Source organism: Plodia interpunctella, chromosome 12, assembly GCF_027563975.2.
Source record: "Plodia interpunctella isolate USDA-ARS_2022_Savannah chromosome 12, ilPloInte3.2, whole genome shotgun sequence".
Lineage (NCBI taxonomy): Eukaryota > Metazoa > Arthropoda > Insecta > Lepidoptera > Pyralidae > Plodia > Plodia interpunctella.
This window is the reverse complement of record NC_071305.1, coordinates 5,903,984-5,918,548: the sequence shown is the minus strand read 5'-3', so window position 1 is coordinate 5,918,548 and position 14,565 is coordinate 5,903,984. Positions and strand designations below refer to the sequence as shown.

Sequence of the window (14,565 nt, the reverse complement as noted above, 5' to 3'; positions counted from 1 at the left end):
CTTTTTTTAGTCAAGAGGAGATAAGGCACTATAGGTACCTACGAGTTTTTAAATTCATACGTCATATCATAATAATCTCAGCATCATATTTATACTTAGGTTGGATTAGTCACCGCTCAAATGAACCGAAACTCGGATTGCGTCGCTGATGACTTGACCAGACGCGATTAAAGTCACAACTCTCTTTATTTATTGTCGGTCAGTCCATTATATTTTTGTAGCGGTAGATATTTAATTGGGGCAATTTATTTGTCTTATTATATACAAGCGTCCCATCCCTGCTTCGCTCGGGTAAAACAGTAATAAATTAAAAACCTGAACTTTCCTCTTGAATCCCTCGTACCTAAAAAAATCCGCATCAAAACGTTGCGTAGTTTTAAGGGTCTTAGATCCTAAGCATACCTACCTACATAGGAGCAGACAGCGGGAAGTGACTTGTTTTATTACATTATGTAGTGATTACAGATGACAAGGCATTTGAGAAGGAGAGTTGAAAAATGGAAAGAGGAGAAAATTTTCACACCACACCGTAGCTATTGATGGAATGGCTACGATGGTATTTACCAACGACATTCATATTATTGGATAATAAATAAACAAGAAGGGTAAAAATTCGCAACATTTTATTTTAACTCAAAATTCTCAACACAGTCTCTTTAGTAAAAATATGCTTACTTAAAATAGTGATATAAAATGCAGTAATGTAAGCCCCATAGAATTTCACATTAAATAATTTTAACAAAAATATGAAATCAAAATTATTTTTTGCACCTTTTAAAAATGGAGAACCAAATAGTGCAATGTATTGTGAAAAAAATTAAAAGAGTTTATCTTTGTGTAAATGGATTACGTTTATAAGCAAAAACGAAAAGCGTTTGACCATCAAAATATATATCATGAACAACTTTCAATAGGTACGTTTAGACTAACTTATAGTATGCTGCGTGACTCACAAACATAGAAACCATTATAAAAGTCGTTTTTTATGCCTTTACAAAAGCATAGCACTTTTGGTAGATACCTACCTGGGTAGTTATATTATTAGTGATAGTGTTAAGTACTATAAAAGCAAATAAGCTTGTGTTCTTACATATATTAACTTTTCTTGTAATATCGATTTGTGTATTTTTATTTTTATTACACAGTTATTAGATGTTAGCTGTTTGCAAAAAAAAATATATTTTAGATTCAACATTCTACAAACTACTGTTTCGGCTACATTGATATCACAAGCATATAAGCGAGTGTAACCGACGATAGTGTATTTAACTTCATGTTCGCCCCACACATAGAGCACTATCATAAATATAATATTGAAATTGTGTCAAATGAAATAGTTGTGGGACATATCCCTCATTCGCATGGGCGGTAACAGCTCCAATGTAGATGTATTTTATCGCTTTTGACATAAATGACATTCGACGTTCCAATACATTAGTTCACTAGTCGGAATAGAATCCAACATATTTTTTCACTTGCGTATAAAATGCGCCCGTGCGAACTCTGGAATGTTTCGATAGCTTTAGATATAGATTATTAAATACTAAATTAATCTCTCACATATTTGCACTTAGTCCACAACACACATCGCAGCTTGCAGTACTTAGAAATACAGGCAGCATTTATTAGATTTTTTTTAAATTTATTTTTTTTATATTATATTAGTTGGTAGAGAGCCTATTCACCATTTGTGTCTACAAGTAGATATTTTTAGTTCCCACTAGTGTTATTTTGTAATTTAGAGCCATTTATTTAATTTAGACATTTATTTTCAGAATAAAAAGATCGTATTGGCAGAGATATTCCTCGTACAACGCGAATTTTTATAGCGAACCTTTATATCATCTCTTTCTATAACCCGGGTATTTTATTAATTATTTAATGCCGGAGTAATATCTATCTAAAACAAGTGGGAACGCCTGTATAAAATACAAGTTTGTCTATGGATCTGCCCCATCAATAGAATATAATATGTTGCTGTGCTCATCAACATCACGTCTGCAGTGCTAGGATCCTGACGAAGGTGAAGGTTGTGTACTTGAGAAGCAGCCTCGGCTACCGCGGGGAATCCCGTATGGGGGCGCCACTAGTCGAGTTACTGAGCGCGGTCAGGGAGCTTGCGCGCTTCATGCTATAAATAGAGGTTAGCTGTTAGTAAATATACTTATATTAATCTTTGGAACTGAAAATTTATTTTCAATTAACTGAATTTTTGCCAGTGCCAAGTACAATGGTGGATAACCCAGTGTAGCTAGTCAAAGGAAGCGACACAGCGCCTTCATTATTTGTTAATCAGAAAGGCTGTACTACAAACTGTCATATGCTTTTTGTTATTAGTAAATTAAAATCGGGCAAATGTGTAAATAATCCAGATGGATTATTTACACATTTACATTTTTTATATCTCTGTCCAGCTTTCATAATATACAATTTAGTGTTGCTATAGACTTAACCACACTTTACGAATTTGTTTTAAAATATGTACATGCGAAATATACTTACATCAATAAATGGAAGGCAACGTCAACCTCAGCGAATCTATAAATATTGAATTTGCACACTACGCTACATTTCTATATAAAAAATTAGTAATTTTGCATCAGAGCAGTGTTTGTGTGAAGCTAGTGGCTTTACAGAAAGCACATACATAGTTCTAAATAGATACCGCACAAGTGTTGGAATTTCGTTATAGTCAAGTAATTTTGCCTTTGCGAATATTCGCTTTCTCGCTCAACATAATTTATTTAAATGAGAATTACTGTTATTTTATTCTAGTCAATCGAAGGGAGAGAATGAGACAGCGAGATGATGCGCGTTAATGTGGCCTAGAGGTCTCAAAGTATATCACATAGAAAGAATTAAAAAACCAAGAGATAAAAGGAAAACGTCGAATTAAAAGACCCAAAGAAAATGTCACTGCGAGTATAACCCAGAATCTTTCCTCGCCAGAATAGGTTGATAAAATGCAGACACGTATGCGGGATCTAGCTGAAGTGTGTGTGGCACGAAGCGTGTTATATGTGCCGTTCTCAAATATTTCGAGAATATATGGAATTCGGCAATCTTTTTTTTTCAGATCGTTTCCGCGAGAATTACTCTTGGAAATCTGCGCGAATTCTCAAGGGAAATTTTCGAGAACAGAGAATTTGTCAGCGGCACGTAGCTAATCACATGTAGCCCAGTGGTTACCTTTCAGGGTCGGTGTAGTCTATGTCGGGGGGCAGGTGAGCCGAGTGGCGGCCCGCCAGCCGGTTGAGAAGCCGCGCCGACGACCGGCGCAGCGACTCGCGCAGTTTCGAGAAACTGTTGCTGCGCGACACCTCCACCCGGTCCTGCCGCCCCGCGTTATGCAATTTACACTCCATTTTGTTTCAACTATAAATTTTGATTCAATACTTTATGACACGAATCGTGAGAAATAAAATTCGTTAATGATGGCTGTTATAAATTTATAAAATAACACCAATATCTAAAAGTCTAACATGAAGAGAACTAGTGAAAAATGAAAACAGAACATCCAATGGTGTGTGTGAATGAGAGATGCGAACATGCATCTAAATACACGTCTAGCAACAGCGAAAGCCGTCGATGAAAATCTTAAGCTTTCACTAAATTGTCTATGACATGGATGTATGTTGGTTGTTTGTGTTGGTAGTATTCATGCTTGCGTATTACTAACTTGTGATAGTCATTATGTATTGTGAGCTCAGATGTTCTGTTAAGTGGGTTATAAATTGCATAACACTGTAGACTCACCTTCCGAACTCCGATAAAAATAAAATAAAACGAAAAATTTACATAAATATTTATTAACAATTTTTAAAATTATCATTGACGCGACATTACGAGACGGTAGCGTAAAAATGCGAATTTAACAAATTTTAACGAATGAAACCTGGTATAGACTTAAAATGGAGATTCTTCATCTAATAAAACTGCGATTCTTTGATAGCCGATGTCTCTTTTATAATTAACATAATCTACAATATAGTATAGTAAAAACGCACATACTCAAGCAGCACCCACATACAGATACAAAAAATCATGTATATAAAAATACTATAATATTTATTTTCTATGTAGGTAGGTACTCTCACATAAAGCTTATCTCAATATCGTACTAACACTGGAATGAAAGTTTATGTAAGCATAATATAGTAGACAAAATAAAATAAAACAAATTACACAATAATGCCTATTGCAATGATAAATAAAATAAGTATACTAACGTTCACAATAATAAAATCACTATCATGCATTCTCCTAAAAAGAACACATACAAAATAATATCAGCAAATTAAAAAATTGTAAGCGAATAAAATCGTTGTTTATCAAGCATGCGTGAAGTAATAAATAAATTTATAATAATTAAAATATTTCCGAACATACCATAATTAAATGCAAATTGAAAGATTTAAAAATGGAGTTTCATATTACTTAACAAATATGAAAATAAAATTGCACCGTTTTTAAGACCCAAATTACGGAATAAATTGTGTGAAATTAGCTTATATTTACTAGCAAATGTTCTGTGTACGCACCACAGCTTCAAATAAAACATAATTTGAAATAAATACGAGTAAAAACAATGTGTTTCGCTAAGTAATAAGAACTCCTTGATTTGACGACGTCATCAATTTAAAAACATATATTTTATCCGTCTCTTATAGATTTCTTGAATTGATTGCATCAGGACGGCCGTGATTTTTAAACTCTCTATCACACATTTTAGTTTATTAATTAAAATATAATCCCTATCACATGCTAATAAATAATACTAAGCAATTAAACTCCGCCGTGTTGAAATTTTGAAGGACATAAACAATTTGAAATATAACAATTGTTAAAATAACGAATTCAAAAACCCTTAAAATTCAAGAAGGCGGATATTAATACAAGGTGAAACGTATATGATCCATTCCTTATAAAATTCGTAGTAAACTAATAGTTTACCCTGTATTTTAACGAGTGAACAATTTCAACACTCAATCTCTAACATGAAATATCTGACAGTGACAGAAGCTGTCAAATATTATGGGGCAGTTACACTCTACTTTTGGATCACGTACGTTTAAAGCGAGTGAGTTCTTAATCCTAGATATATCAGGGCTTAAGCTACTGGTGCGGCTGGCTACTCCCAGTGTTGATCCCTAGCGCATTGAACAGCTTTGATTTTAGGTTCATGCGAGGCTCACTCGCTGGATTCGAATCCTATACGGGAAGGAGAACAAAAGATAAATTAAAAAAATGGTGCAAATAAAAATTATAATGTGTTGTGATTTGTGTATGTATAAATATGTACAACATAATAAATATTTACAAAATAAATACAAAAAGAAATTTAAAAAATATTGAAATACTAGAATTCTCTTAATTTTTTTAGGCAGAAGTTTAATTTCAATATACTTAGTGGAATATTAGATACACACATAGGGTAATATTTTACAGAGATACCAACAATTAAAAAAAATATTTGAAAAAATATTATAAAAAAATTCACAATTTTCATTTTTGGTATAAAAGGTCAAATTAACAGAAAAATATAATCATGCTTGAAATTAGTGTAGCACTTGTGAGTACATGCGGTTCACAATCCGTCTTGTTAAAAATTAAAGGACGAAACAGATGATGTATGAACAATTTAACATATGTACAAAGATAAATGACTCCTTGTTTCTTTAATTTTGTGAGTGTTTGTGATTGCAGCCGTAGCAGCTACAAGCCAATGCAGTAAGGGCGCGTCATCGTTCGTCGTTTTCACATCAGCCGTCCGACGTACATCGACCCACATCAATATCAATATGGAAAATAACGGAGCAGCAATGCACTACTTCAAAGCAACGAAGCAATGGAGTCAGGCCCAAGATGGAAGATCGTTAGATTTGTACACATACGATTGGAAACCCAGTCCAGCCATATTTTCACGTGTGCCACGCCACATAGAAATTTGATTGTGAAGAGACTTAGAGACGATATTCATGTGACCTTCATGTTCCCTACACTTGCATTTCTCCATGTACGAAATTCTGATATTTCAAATAGTGAAGAAAAAAACTAGGTGAATTAGAATTTTTCAGTCTATAGTGTACTCGTATGCATTAAACCAAAACGACAAATAATACAACATACACAAAAACAAACCAACAACGCTTCAATACTATTTACACAATACACAATCACAAAATCACAATACAAAATGAAGTTCACACAAAATGTGCCATGAGACATGAGATTCTAGAACATACCAAGTATTTACAAAATGTGACCAGTGCCATGACTTTACAGCTCAACCTTCAAATAGAGTTCTCGCCCGCGGGGTACATAGACGTGAGAGGGTAGATGACAAAGAGGATCGAGAGACGCGACCCAACCGCCGTTCCCTTTTTCCCGTAATCTCGATCGCTTTTGTCTTCTGCCTTTGTACTCCGCGGATGAAGGTTCAGTAAAGAGGTCTGCCTACAGTCTACAAAATTCGAAGCCACGTTCGCACAAACTTGGTGATCGGTGCCATGACAAGATACTATAACATTCGAAGCCACGTTCACACAAACTTAATGATCAGTGCCATGATAAACTAGATTCTAGAATACCCGAAGCCACGTTCGCACAAGTTAGTGACCAGTGAAACATCAAGTGATCCTGACCTCGTCGTGGTGGTCCGGGGGGTCGATCGACTCGCGGCTGCCGTGGCGGGCGCTGCGCGCGCGAGATTGCTTCACGATGTCCAACGCCTAGTGAAATGTTACAATTTTGCATACATCGCTTGTTTTCTAACAAGTTTACATAACTGTGCAATTAGAATTTTATATTTTCGTGGAGATATTTAAAACACATAGTGAATTCGTGAAAATCACGGCTCAAACAAAGGTTTTTTATTTGTTATGTAATAAAAAAAACGTTACTTTGTACTCTGCGGTGAAATATATGTTTCTTTTTAGCAGTAACGTGTTAAAATTTGAATAGCCTAGCAATTCATCGATAACACCACAAAAAGTTAATAGGTATTTATTTAGAGAAATATTTATTTAGAAATTCGAAAGATTTTAAAAATTCTCGATTACTCTAAATTGCTTGAGCAATGATCTAAAATTAAAATCCAGTAGTTCAACTGTCACACTTTTATGAAGAATTCAAGAAGTGATTTCGAAAAAGAGAAACAAGCGATGTCAACTACATATTCCTATATGTTTAAAGGCCAATTAATAGCTTTGCAATAAACGCTAGTGGTACAAGTTAGCTCGTCTGTGACTTACTTGCTGAACGTGCTAGGCAGCGTGCAATCAACGTTACATCATCAATTATTAAATCGAGTGCCGAAATAGCTGCCAATTCAAATCCTTAGTTTCATATGTGGATATAGATATATATACGCAACAATATTTTATATGTGTAATATGTTGTGTATAAATAAGCAGATTAAAAATGTGAAAATAAAATGTGTAAAGAGATCTTAACTCGGTAACATTATCACTCATTTAGTAAATAAAGACATACAGTTCACTGATTTAATGAATAACAAACAGAAAATTCAGGCCTTGCTGACAATCTAAAAGGAAAACACTTAAAATGGTAGATAATAAAATAGTTCATACATGGAATAGATTGAAAATACATTCATACTGATACAATTGATATAAGTTTAATAAAACGTGCTTTTAAAATATCGTGACTAAAATCGTAGCAAAAATCAATCGAAAACTAAGTGCCCAGAAACTAACATATAAACAATTATTTTCAAGCTAACAGTAGTAAAACTAAAATCGTATCACAAATAGTATATATGGGCAACATTGTGACAATGCTTCAAAAATCTTGCGTGTGACAGAAATAAATAGGCTACTCGCGACGTTTTCGTTTTAGCTCTTTTGCACGTAACATATATGACTGAGATGGGGGTACAGTATGATAATTCTAACACACAGAAAATTGATTTTTCTAGGTTATAAGAAGAGGCTTTGTCGCTTGATTTTGTTATTGCAATTGCTTGATTCTATAGACAAAATCTGCATGGTCCAACTTTAGAATATCTCCGACTTTTTAAATAGTCCCGTGTCACATTGAGATAAAGTTTTTGGAGTGCATTTTTATTGGCGTGTAATCGATATAATCGAAAAGACAAGCAACTTGAGCCTGCTCAAGATATACGGCATGAGAAGAAACATTAACTGTCGCCGAAAGTGTTATTGAAAAGTCACTTATAAAAATTTAACAGCAGCGACGCCCTCACCGGGCTATATATAAACAACCGTATATCGTAACTTCAAGATATGACTGCAGATGTCATTTCTATAGCTTTAACATATTTTTGGTATATTCAATAATGTTAGTCTCTGGGTACCGTACACTAAGAAATGTGGTATCATTAGTGAACACTATCCTACCTCCTTCCGGCTGCGCAGCGCACAGTCTTCCAGCGTTTCGGCTGCTTCGTACTTGCCCTGACGCCGGTAGAGGGCACCCAGGTTCTTTAGGGTCGTTGTTACTGTGGGGGAGTCAACCTGGAAATGTATGTAAAACATTACACTAAAAAATTTACGATTCTACTGATAGGCATTCGCTTCTAATATACAGAACTACAAATAATATTATAAGGAGAAAATATTTGTATTTTTGTTTAGAATGAATAAACTCAAAAATTACTGGACTTATTTTGATGAAATTTGGCACAAAGACAGACGAAACCTTCAGGAGTAACATTATAAACGTGAAAATTTGCTTTCTTTCTTTCACGTCAAAACGGAGCATTAAATTTAGGTAGTTTTTGGTGTAGGATAGTTCGAACTGGAGACTGAAAATAGGCTACTTTGACCGCGAACTGCACTTAGTACAATGAGAAATTATCGACTGTAAGTTGTAGAGTTAATTTTAGATTATGAAGGATTATTAGAAACATTACGAGAAGTCCTCGTCGTTCACGTTAGTCCTGCCTTCAGCACATAAAGGGATGTCTTTTAACTCTAACCTTAAAAGATAGGGGTAAAAACATAATAAATATACGTAAGATTACTAAAGAGATATAATTAATCACAAACGGAGCCATGAACAACAGGTATTACGAAATACAATTGACATAATAATCTGTTTGTAATTGTGAAAATTTAAATATTTCTAATCTTGTTATTACGTGTTGAATACTAGTTTTCAGATGAAATAAAATAAATAAACAAATGAATGTATTACCTTAGCAGCTTTGTGCCAGCCTCCGTACTCGCCGTAGGGCGCATTCTCTTTCTGCAGATGTTTGTTCTCCTCTCTCTCTTCCGCCACTTGCCAGATAGGCTTGTTATCACCTAGAAATACATTTGTACTGTTATTTAAATTCATTAACATGCTATTAATATAAATCATTTACAAGAAATCTGAGCCAGCAAAGAGTGCGATTAAATCTAAAACACATCATAACACATCAATTTAAAAACAAATCAATATCGAACTCGATCTTATTAATAAGTTAAATGTCGAATACAATAATCTTATATCACAGCATGATTTCGATAAATAATAAAATATTAATATTAGTATCGCCTACATAAATATTAATATTAGTATTACACTGCTTCAATAAGACGTGTATTTCATTTGTATATTTTTATACAATTCCAATTAGTAGTTGCAAGCCACTTAGCAAGTCCTGAATCTCGACGATTTAATCGCACTAGATAGAAAAATAAAAGCCACAGACTAAAACCGACACCACCTGAAGAATATATATAATGTGACACAAGTCGGGAAGGTGTGACACATTCAAAATAAATAAATTACAAAATAAAAACTGAAATATAAGGAAAAGACACGAAAAGCGGAGGTTCCTTTCCTACCTGTGCCACACTGGATCCAAACTTGTGTCACTCACCTAGTTGGTATTTCATAACAATTCACCCATCGCACCGACTCATTAGCTTGGCAAAGTTCAATTCATAAAAACAGTCATAAAGTTTTATTCAGTTAGTTTTTTTAAATTATTTATCAAAATTTTTAGGCTTCAGAACTTTAGCACTGTTTTTAAACTGTAAGGTTAATTAAGGAAAGAAACATTACAATGTACAATATTTTAATGAAGAAAATAGAATATAAATAAAATCCATCATAAAATATTCAGCGGTTGTCAGCATAAGATTTGGCATATTCGGATTAACCCGTTACAAATACATAGGAATAACTAGAACTAAAATAAATCTAATCTCACATGCAACACAAAATACCATTTTTAAAATTGCACATAAATTCTCACTACATATGTTCCAAAGCTGCCAAGTTCCTTTCACAAGAAAAGGCGTCTGAGCTTAGTATAGTCATAATTTTGCTTAGAGCTATGAAATCAAATTCATAGGCAAGCTGCAATAGTATAAGGCATAAAACGAAACATTCGCGATATAATCGCATTAACATCACATAAGAAAACCTCAGAATGGCCTACTTCATTTACCACACTAATTAAAACAATAGACTAATAGGCAAAATGTACACAATATTAACTAAAAATATATATAAATATTGAACGTTTAAAAGACTGCTCAAAAAAAGGAAAAATATTTTTCAAACTGTACCAAAAATCAAATCTTAAAGGAAATTTTATTTTCTGTGTTCTTTATCCAGGTTGGCTAATTATGTCAAAGTACGGCAGGCGTATTTTTGATTATTTAAACGAATCATTAATCCGTTCATAGAACACATAATACTTCTACATGATAGGTACTTCAATACAGCCATTACCGCCAGGACGGCAAGAAATGTCATACAAGGCATCAACTCTACAGCGTATTCTATATTTTTATATCGCTGTAGAATGCACTACAAAATCTTACACATATAGAAATAAGTTTTTAACTGAATTTCTCTTAAAAATCTGTATTAAAAATATCTGAACCACCATTATTATAGCTATACTGTAACTTGGTTACTTCTCTAAAACCTGTATCTAAAAATGTTGTGTCCAAAAAATTAAAACGAAAAAAAAAATGAAACCTAAACTACCTACTCTAACAACACTAAATTTATTTATCACAAACATGCTTAGTAACCTTATTACCCAAAACAAAATGAGGTGAAATGTTTTTTATCAAATAAACGTCAACAAATAAGGCACTTATTTTCATATTATGTCTTTCATAATACAACATGTTATTAAAATTTTAGTAAAGTAAAAACTGACTCATTTGACCTCATTTCATTTATTAGAATATTTCAGTATCTAAAAATTTTCATGCATTTTTTTATAGTTTTTAGTTTCTTTAGCTATTTACATATTATGCCAACTGTTATTAGAAACAACTTTAAAATTATAACAGGGCTGTACGAAAATATCATTTTGTGCATTGGCCACATGTTGTTTAAAAATCCTCCACCACGACACAGAGAGTGACAAAATATGTGTGAATATTTTTTCCAACAATTAACGTAAATTATTATAAATTCGAGACGAGCAAGTTTTATATTATGAATAAATAATGGAACATAAACTATAATTACCATTAATTATATTTAAAAATACTTTTAAAAACACAGTATTTCTCACTCGCTGTGTACCATAATAACGTAAACAGGTTTTTTTTATATTTTGCCGTATTTTCTGAAATATACAACAAGGAATGTATAACATCGTCTATATTGAAACCTAACACAGTATCATACCAGTAATATAAAATGCAATACTTTAAACAATAAAACACCACAAACTATATCATTCTTCAAACAATTTCGAGCTCTATTTAAGGTGCGGGGTGATTGTTATTTTTGGGCTTTTTAGTGACGCTATATACTCTGAAATGGCAAACAGAAGTATAACGTCAATGAAACAAAATTAACACAAAAGTAATCTACTCAATTTGACGAACCCGCCAACGAAAAAGTCCATAAATTAAAATACACATAGTCCAATTTAAGCAATATGTAAGTACATTTTAATAACAAAATATATAAGTATATTTAATATTTAGATAATGGTAACCCCTTGTCGTTGACTAACTCGTTAATAAAAAAAAAACTGATTTAATATAAAAATAAATACATCCGAAAACCTCGATGTTAATGTAATTTATACAGATTACGAAATAAATTAACATTACTAAATACTACTTCTATTTCATGAATCTGAGATGTGATATTATATCACATTTAATAGAGATTCGCTGAAACTTGAATTTTCTCAATACTATAAAAAAAATTGTCAGAAACTATAAAGCTAGTGTTTAACTTTTGTCATTGTTTTGTATTTTATTATTTGTATAAGTCTATCACATTAAAATATTAATTGTTTTATGTGTGGGTAGCTGAACTTTATCGCGGCACAATTTTAAATGATAGCGAGAAAAATATAAATACATAAATGGGTGATTCTCAGGGCGTTTCGACCACTGCGGTCGCGCTGTCATTACAATTTTTGAAATTTTAACAAAGACAAGAATGAGTTTTACTATCCGCCTTTAAAATAATCAATCTGTACTGTGGTAATGTAAATTTTATGAATGATTGATTTTGGATATGATTCTTTCCTTGAGAAAATTGACAGATCGTAATGATAGCGCGGCCGCAGCGGTCGAAACTCTCTCTGAGAACCACCAATCAGTGGCAGGTCAAAAGACAAAGATGGCGAATCTATGGAGTGAGTAGAGCAACAGTAGTAGTGAGGTACTCACCATCGATGGTGCCGAACTCGCGCTCGTGCGCTCGCGTCAGCACTTGCTTGTACAGCGTCTCCGCTTCTTTGTACTTGCCCTGCGGTTACACAACATTTCAGAAATACCTAAATAATAAAAATAAATTAATGGACGACACTCAACGGTCCACACTGAGCACTAAGCTTGCATCACGGGTCCGATGGACACACCGCAGACAAATATTTCTGATCTAAAAGGTCTAAATTAATAGGTATAATGTGATTTCTGTTAAGGTACCGTGCAACGTCACATATTTTCACCTATTTGAATCGTCAAAGTCGTGTGCAAAAGCTAGTTATATGTGTACCTGTTTGAGATAGCAGGAGGCGAGGTTGTTCTTGGTTTTGGCCACGTTGGGGTCGTCGGGCCCCAGCTTACTCTCGTAGATTTCCAGCGCGCGTTGATAATATTGTTCCACTTCTTCGTATTTGTTCTGACAAATTAATGTACCAACATTAATAATCAATCATAGTATAAAACGAAGTGACCCTCCGCGTTTGTCTGATTAAATCTTTTTTCTTTTAAACCACCGTTGCGTGGTTTGATGCAGTTTTCACTGTTATTTAGACAATTTATTTCCGAAGGTTTATACAAACGCAAATGACCCCGTGCGAAGGTTCCAGGTACATACTAGTATCCGACGGAATATTCGGTTCCGCAAGTTTTGTTCAGAAATCAGTCGAAACTTTCGGCTTGACCAAAAATAGTGAAAATAATACAAAAAATCCTTACATATTATAAAAAGTCCCCCAATCGCGTCTATATGAACGTCGTAATCTTAAAAACTACCGGACAGATTTTTGTACGGTTTTCATCAATAGATAGTATTATTCCTGAGGAAGTTTATATAATTAAGAATATTTATACACAAGCGAAGCCGGGAAGTGTCGCTAGTAGTATCTAAAGAGATTGTTGTACCTGGTTCTGGCAGAGCAGAGCGAGGTTGTTGAGCTGCTTGGCCACGTCGGGGTGGTCGCGGCCCAGCACGGCCTCGCGGATGCACAGCGCCCGCTTGCATAGCGGCTCAGCTTCGCGGTACTTGCCTAGAATTAATCACAGGTGGTTGCTACGATTAGGTAGATAGACTAGTAGTTGTACATGAAACGTTCGTTGTAATTGAGACAGATACTCAATTACAACGAACTGAGAGCAAAAAAAATAGGATAGGTGTGGGATAGTTTAATTAGCACTTTGTAGTTTTTTGAGAAATTGCTATCTTATTAATAATATAATTGCGAAAGTTTGTGAGGATGTATCTATGCATGTTTGTTACTCACGCAAAGGTACATGGGTAGAATGTAACCTGGAATAACACATAGGGTACTTTTTATCCAGAAATTCCACTGGGGCAAAGCCCCGGGGCGCAGCTAGTATAATATAAACTTTGACATGAAAATGTGCCTGTAAAGGTCTAATTTCTGAATGATTTGATTAGCGTCTCGTATATTTCTAATACGTGATTAGAATAGAATAGTTCTTAAACATCGTAAAATAACCAGTTTCACAATAATGAATCTCATTACGAGTGAAACGAAAGATGTGTCGATGTGAAACAACTGACCTCGTTTCCCGTACAGCACGGCCAGGTTGTTGAGGGTGGCGGCCACGGCGGGGTGGTTCTCCCCCAGGGTCTTCTCGCGGATTGACAGAGCGTCGTTCAGGAGATTGGCCGCTTCCTTGTATTTGTTCTGGTCCCTGGTGAAAGACGTTAACAATTTTTCAAAATGTCCCTTAGTTTCATAGCATATTTATTTCATTACAAATTCACGTTCCATAAAATTAAAATATGAATAGGAAGTTGCATAAGTTCGTTTATCTATTGTGTTCACATCTTCACAACAGATTTAAATTCTAATATTACACTTAACTGACACCTGCCTGTCAACATTTGAATACATTATCAATATGC

General features: G+C 34.0%; 1 protein-coding gene across 9 annotated transcripts in view; it reads right to left on the bottom strand.

Moving 5' to 3' along the window:
• Positions 1 to 606: 606 nt before the first annotated feature.
• Klc (Kinesin light chain) overlaps positions 607 to 14,565 on the bottom strand; it is a 35,517-nt gene continuing 21,558 nt past the window's right edge. For 3 of the 9 annotated variants that reach the window (XM_053752490.1, XM_053752487.1, XM_053752488.2), the window contains 9 exons: positions 14,218 to 14,351; positions 13,575 to 13,699; positions 12,964 to 13,089; positions 12,636 to 12,714; positions 9,181 to 9,290; positions 8,382 to 8,498; positions 7,254 to 7,265; positions 6,645 to 6,731; positions 3,794 to 5,211 (listed from right to left, as the gene is read on the bottom strand). In XM_053752490.1, coding sequence (XP_053608465.1) covers positions 5,116 to 5,211; positions 6,645 to 6,731; positions 7,254 to 7,265; positions 8,382 to 8,498; positions 9,181 to 9,290; positions 12,636 to 12,714; positions 12,964 to 13,089; positions 13,575 to 13,699; positions 14,218 to 14,351 — 886 coding nt within the window. In that variant the 3' untranslated portion in view covers positions 3,794 to 5,115. Of the gene's footprint in view, positions 2,132 to 3,793; positions 5,212 to 6,644; positions 6,732 to 7,253; positions 7,266 to 8,381; positions 8,499 to 9,180; positions 9,291 to 12,635; positions 12,715 to 12,963; positions 13,090 to 13,574; positions 13,700 to 14,217; positions 14,352 to 14,565 lie in introns of those variants that run through there. The other 6 variants (XM_064436264.1, XM_053752494.1, XM_053752492.2 and 3 more) reach the window with 5 other exon arrangements.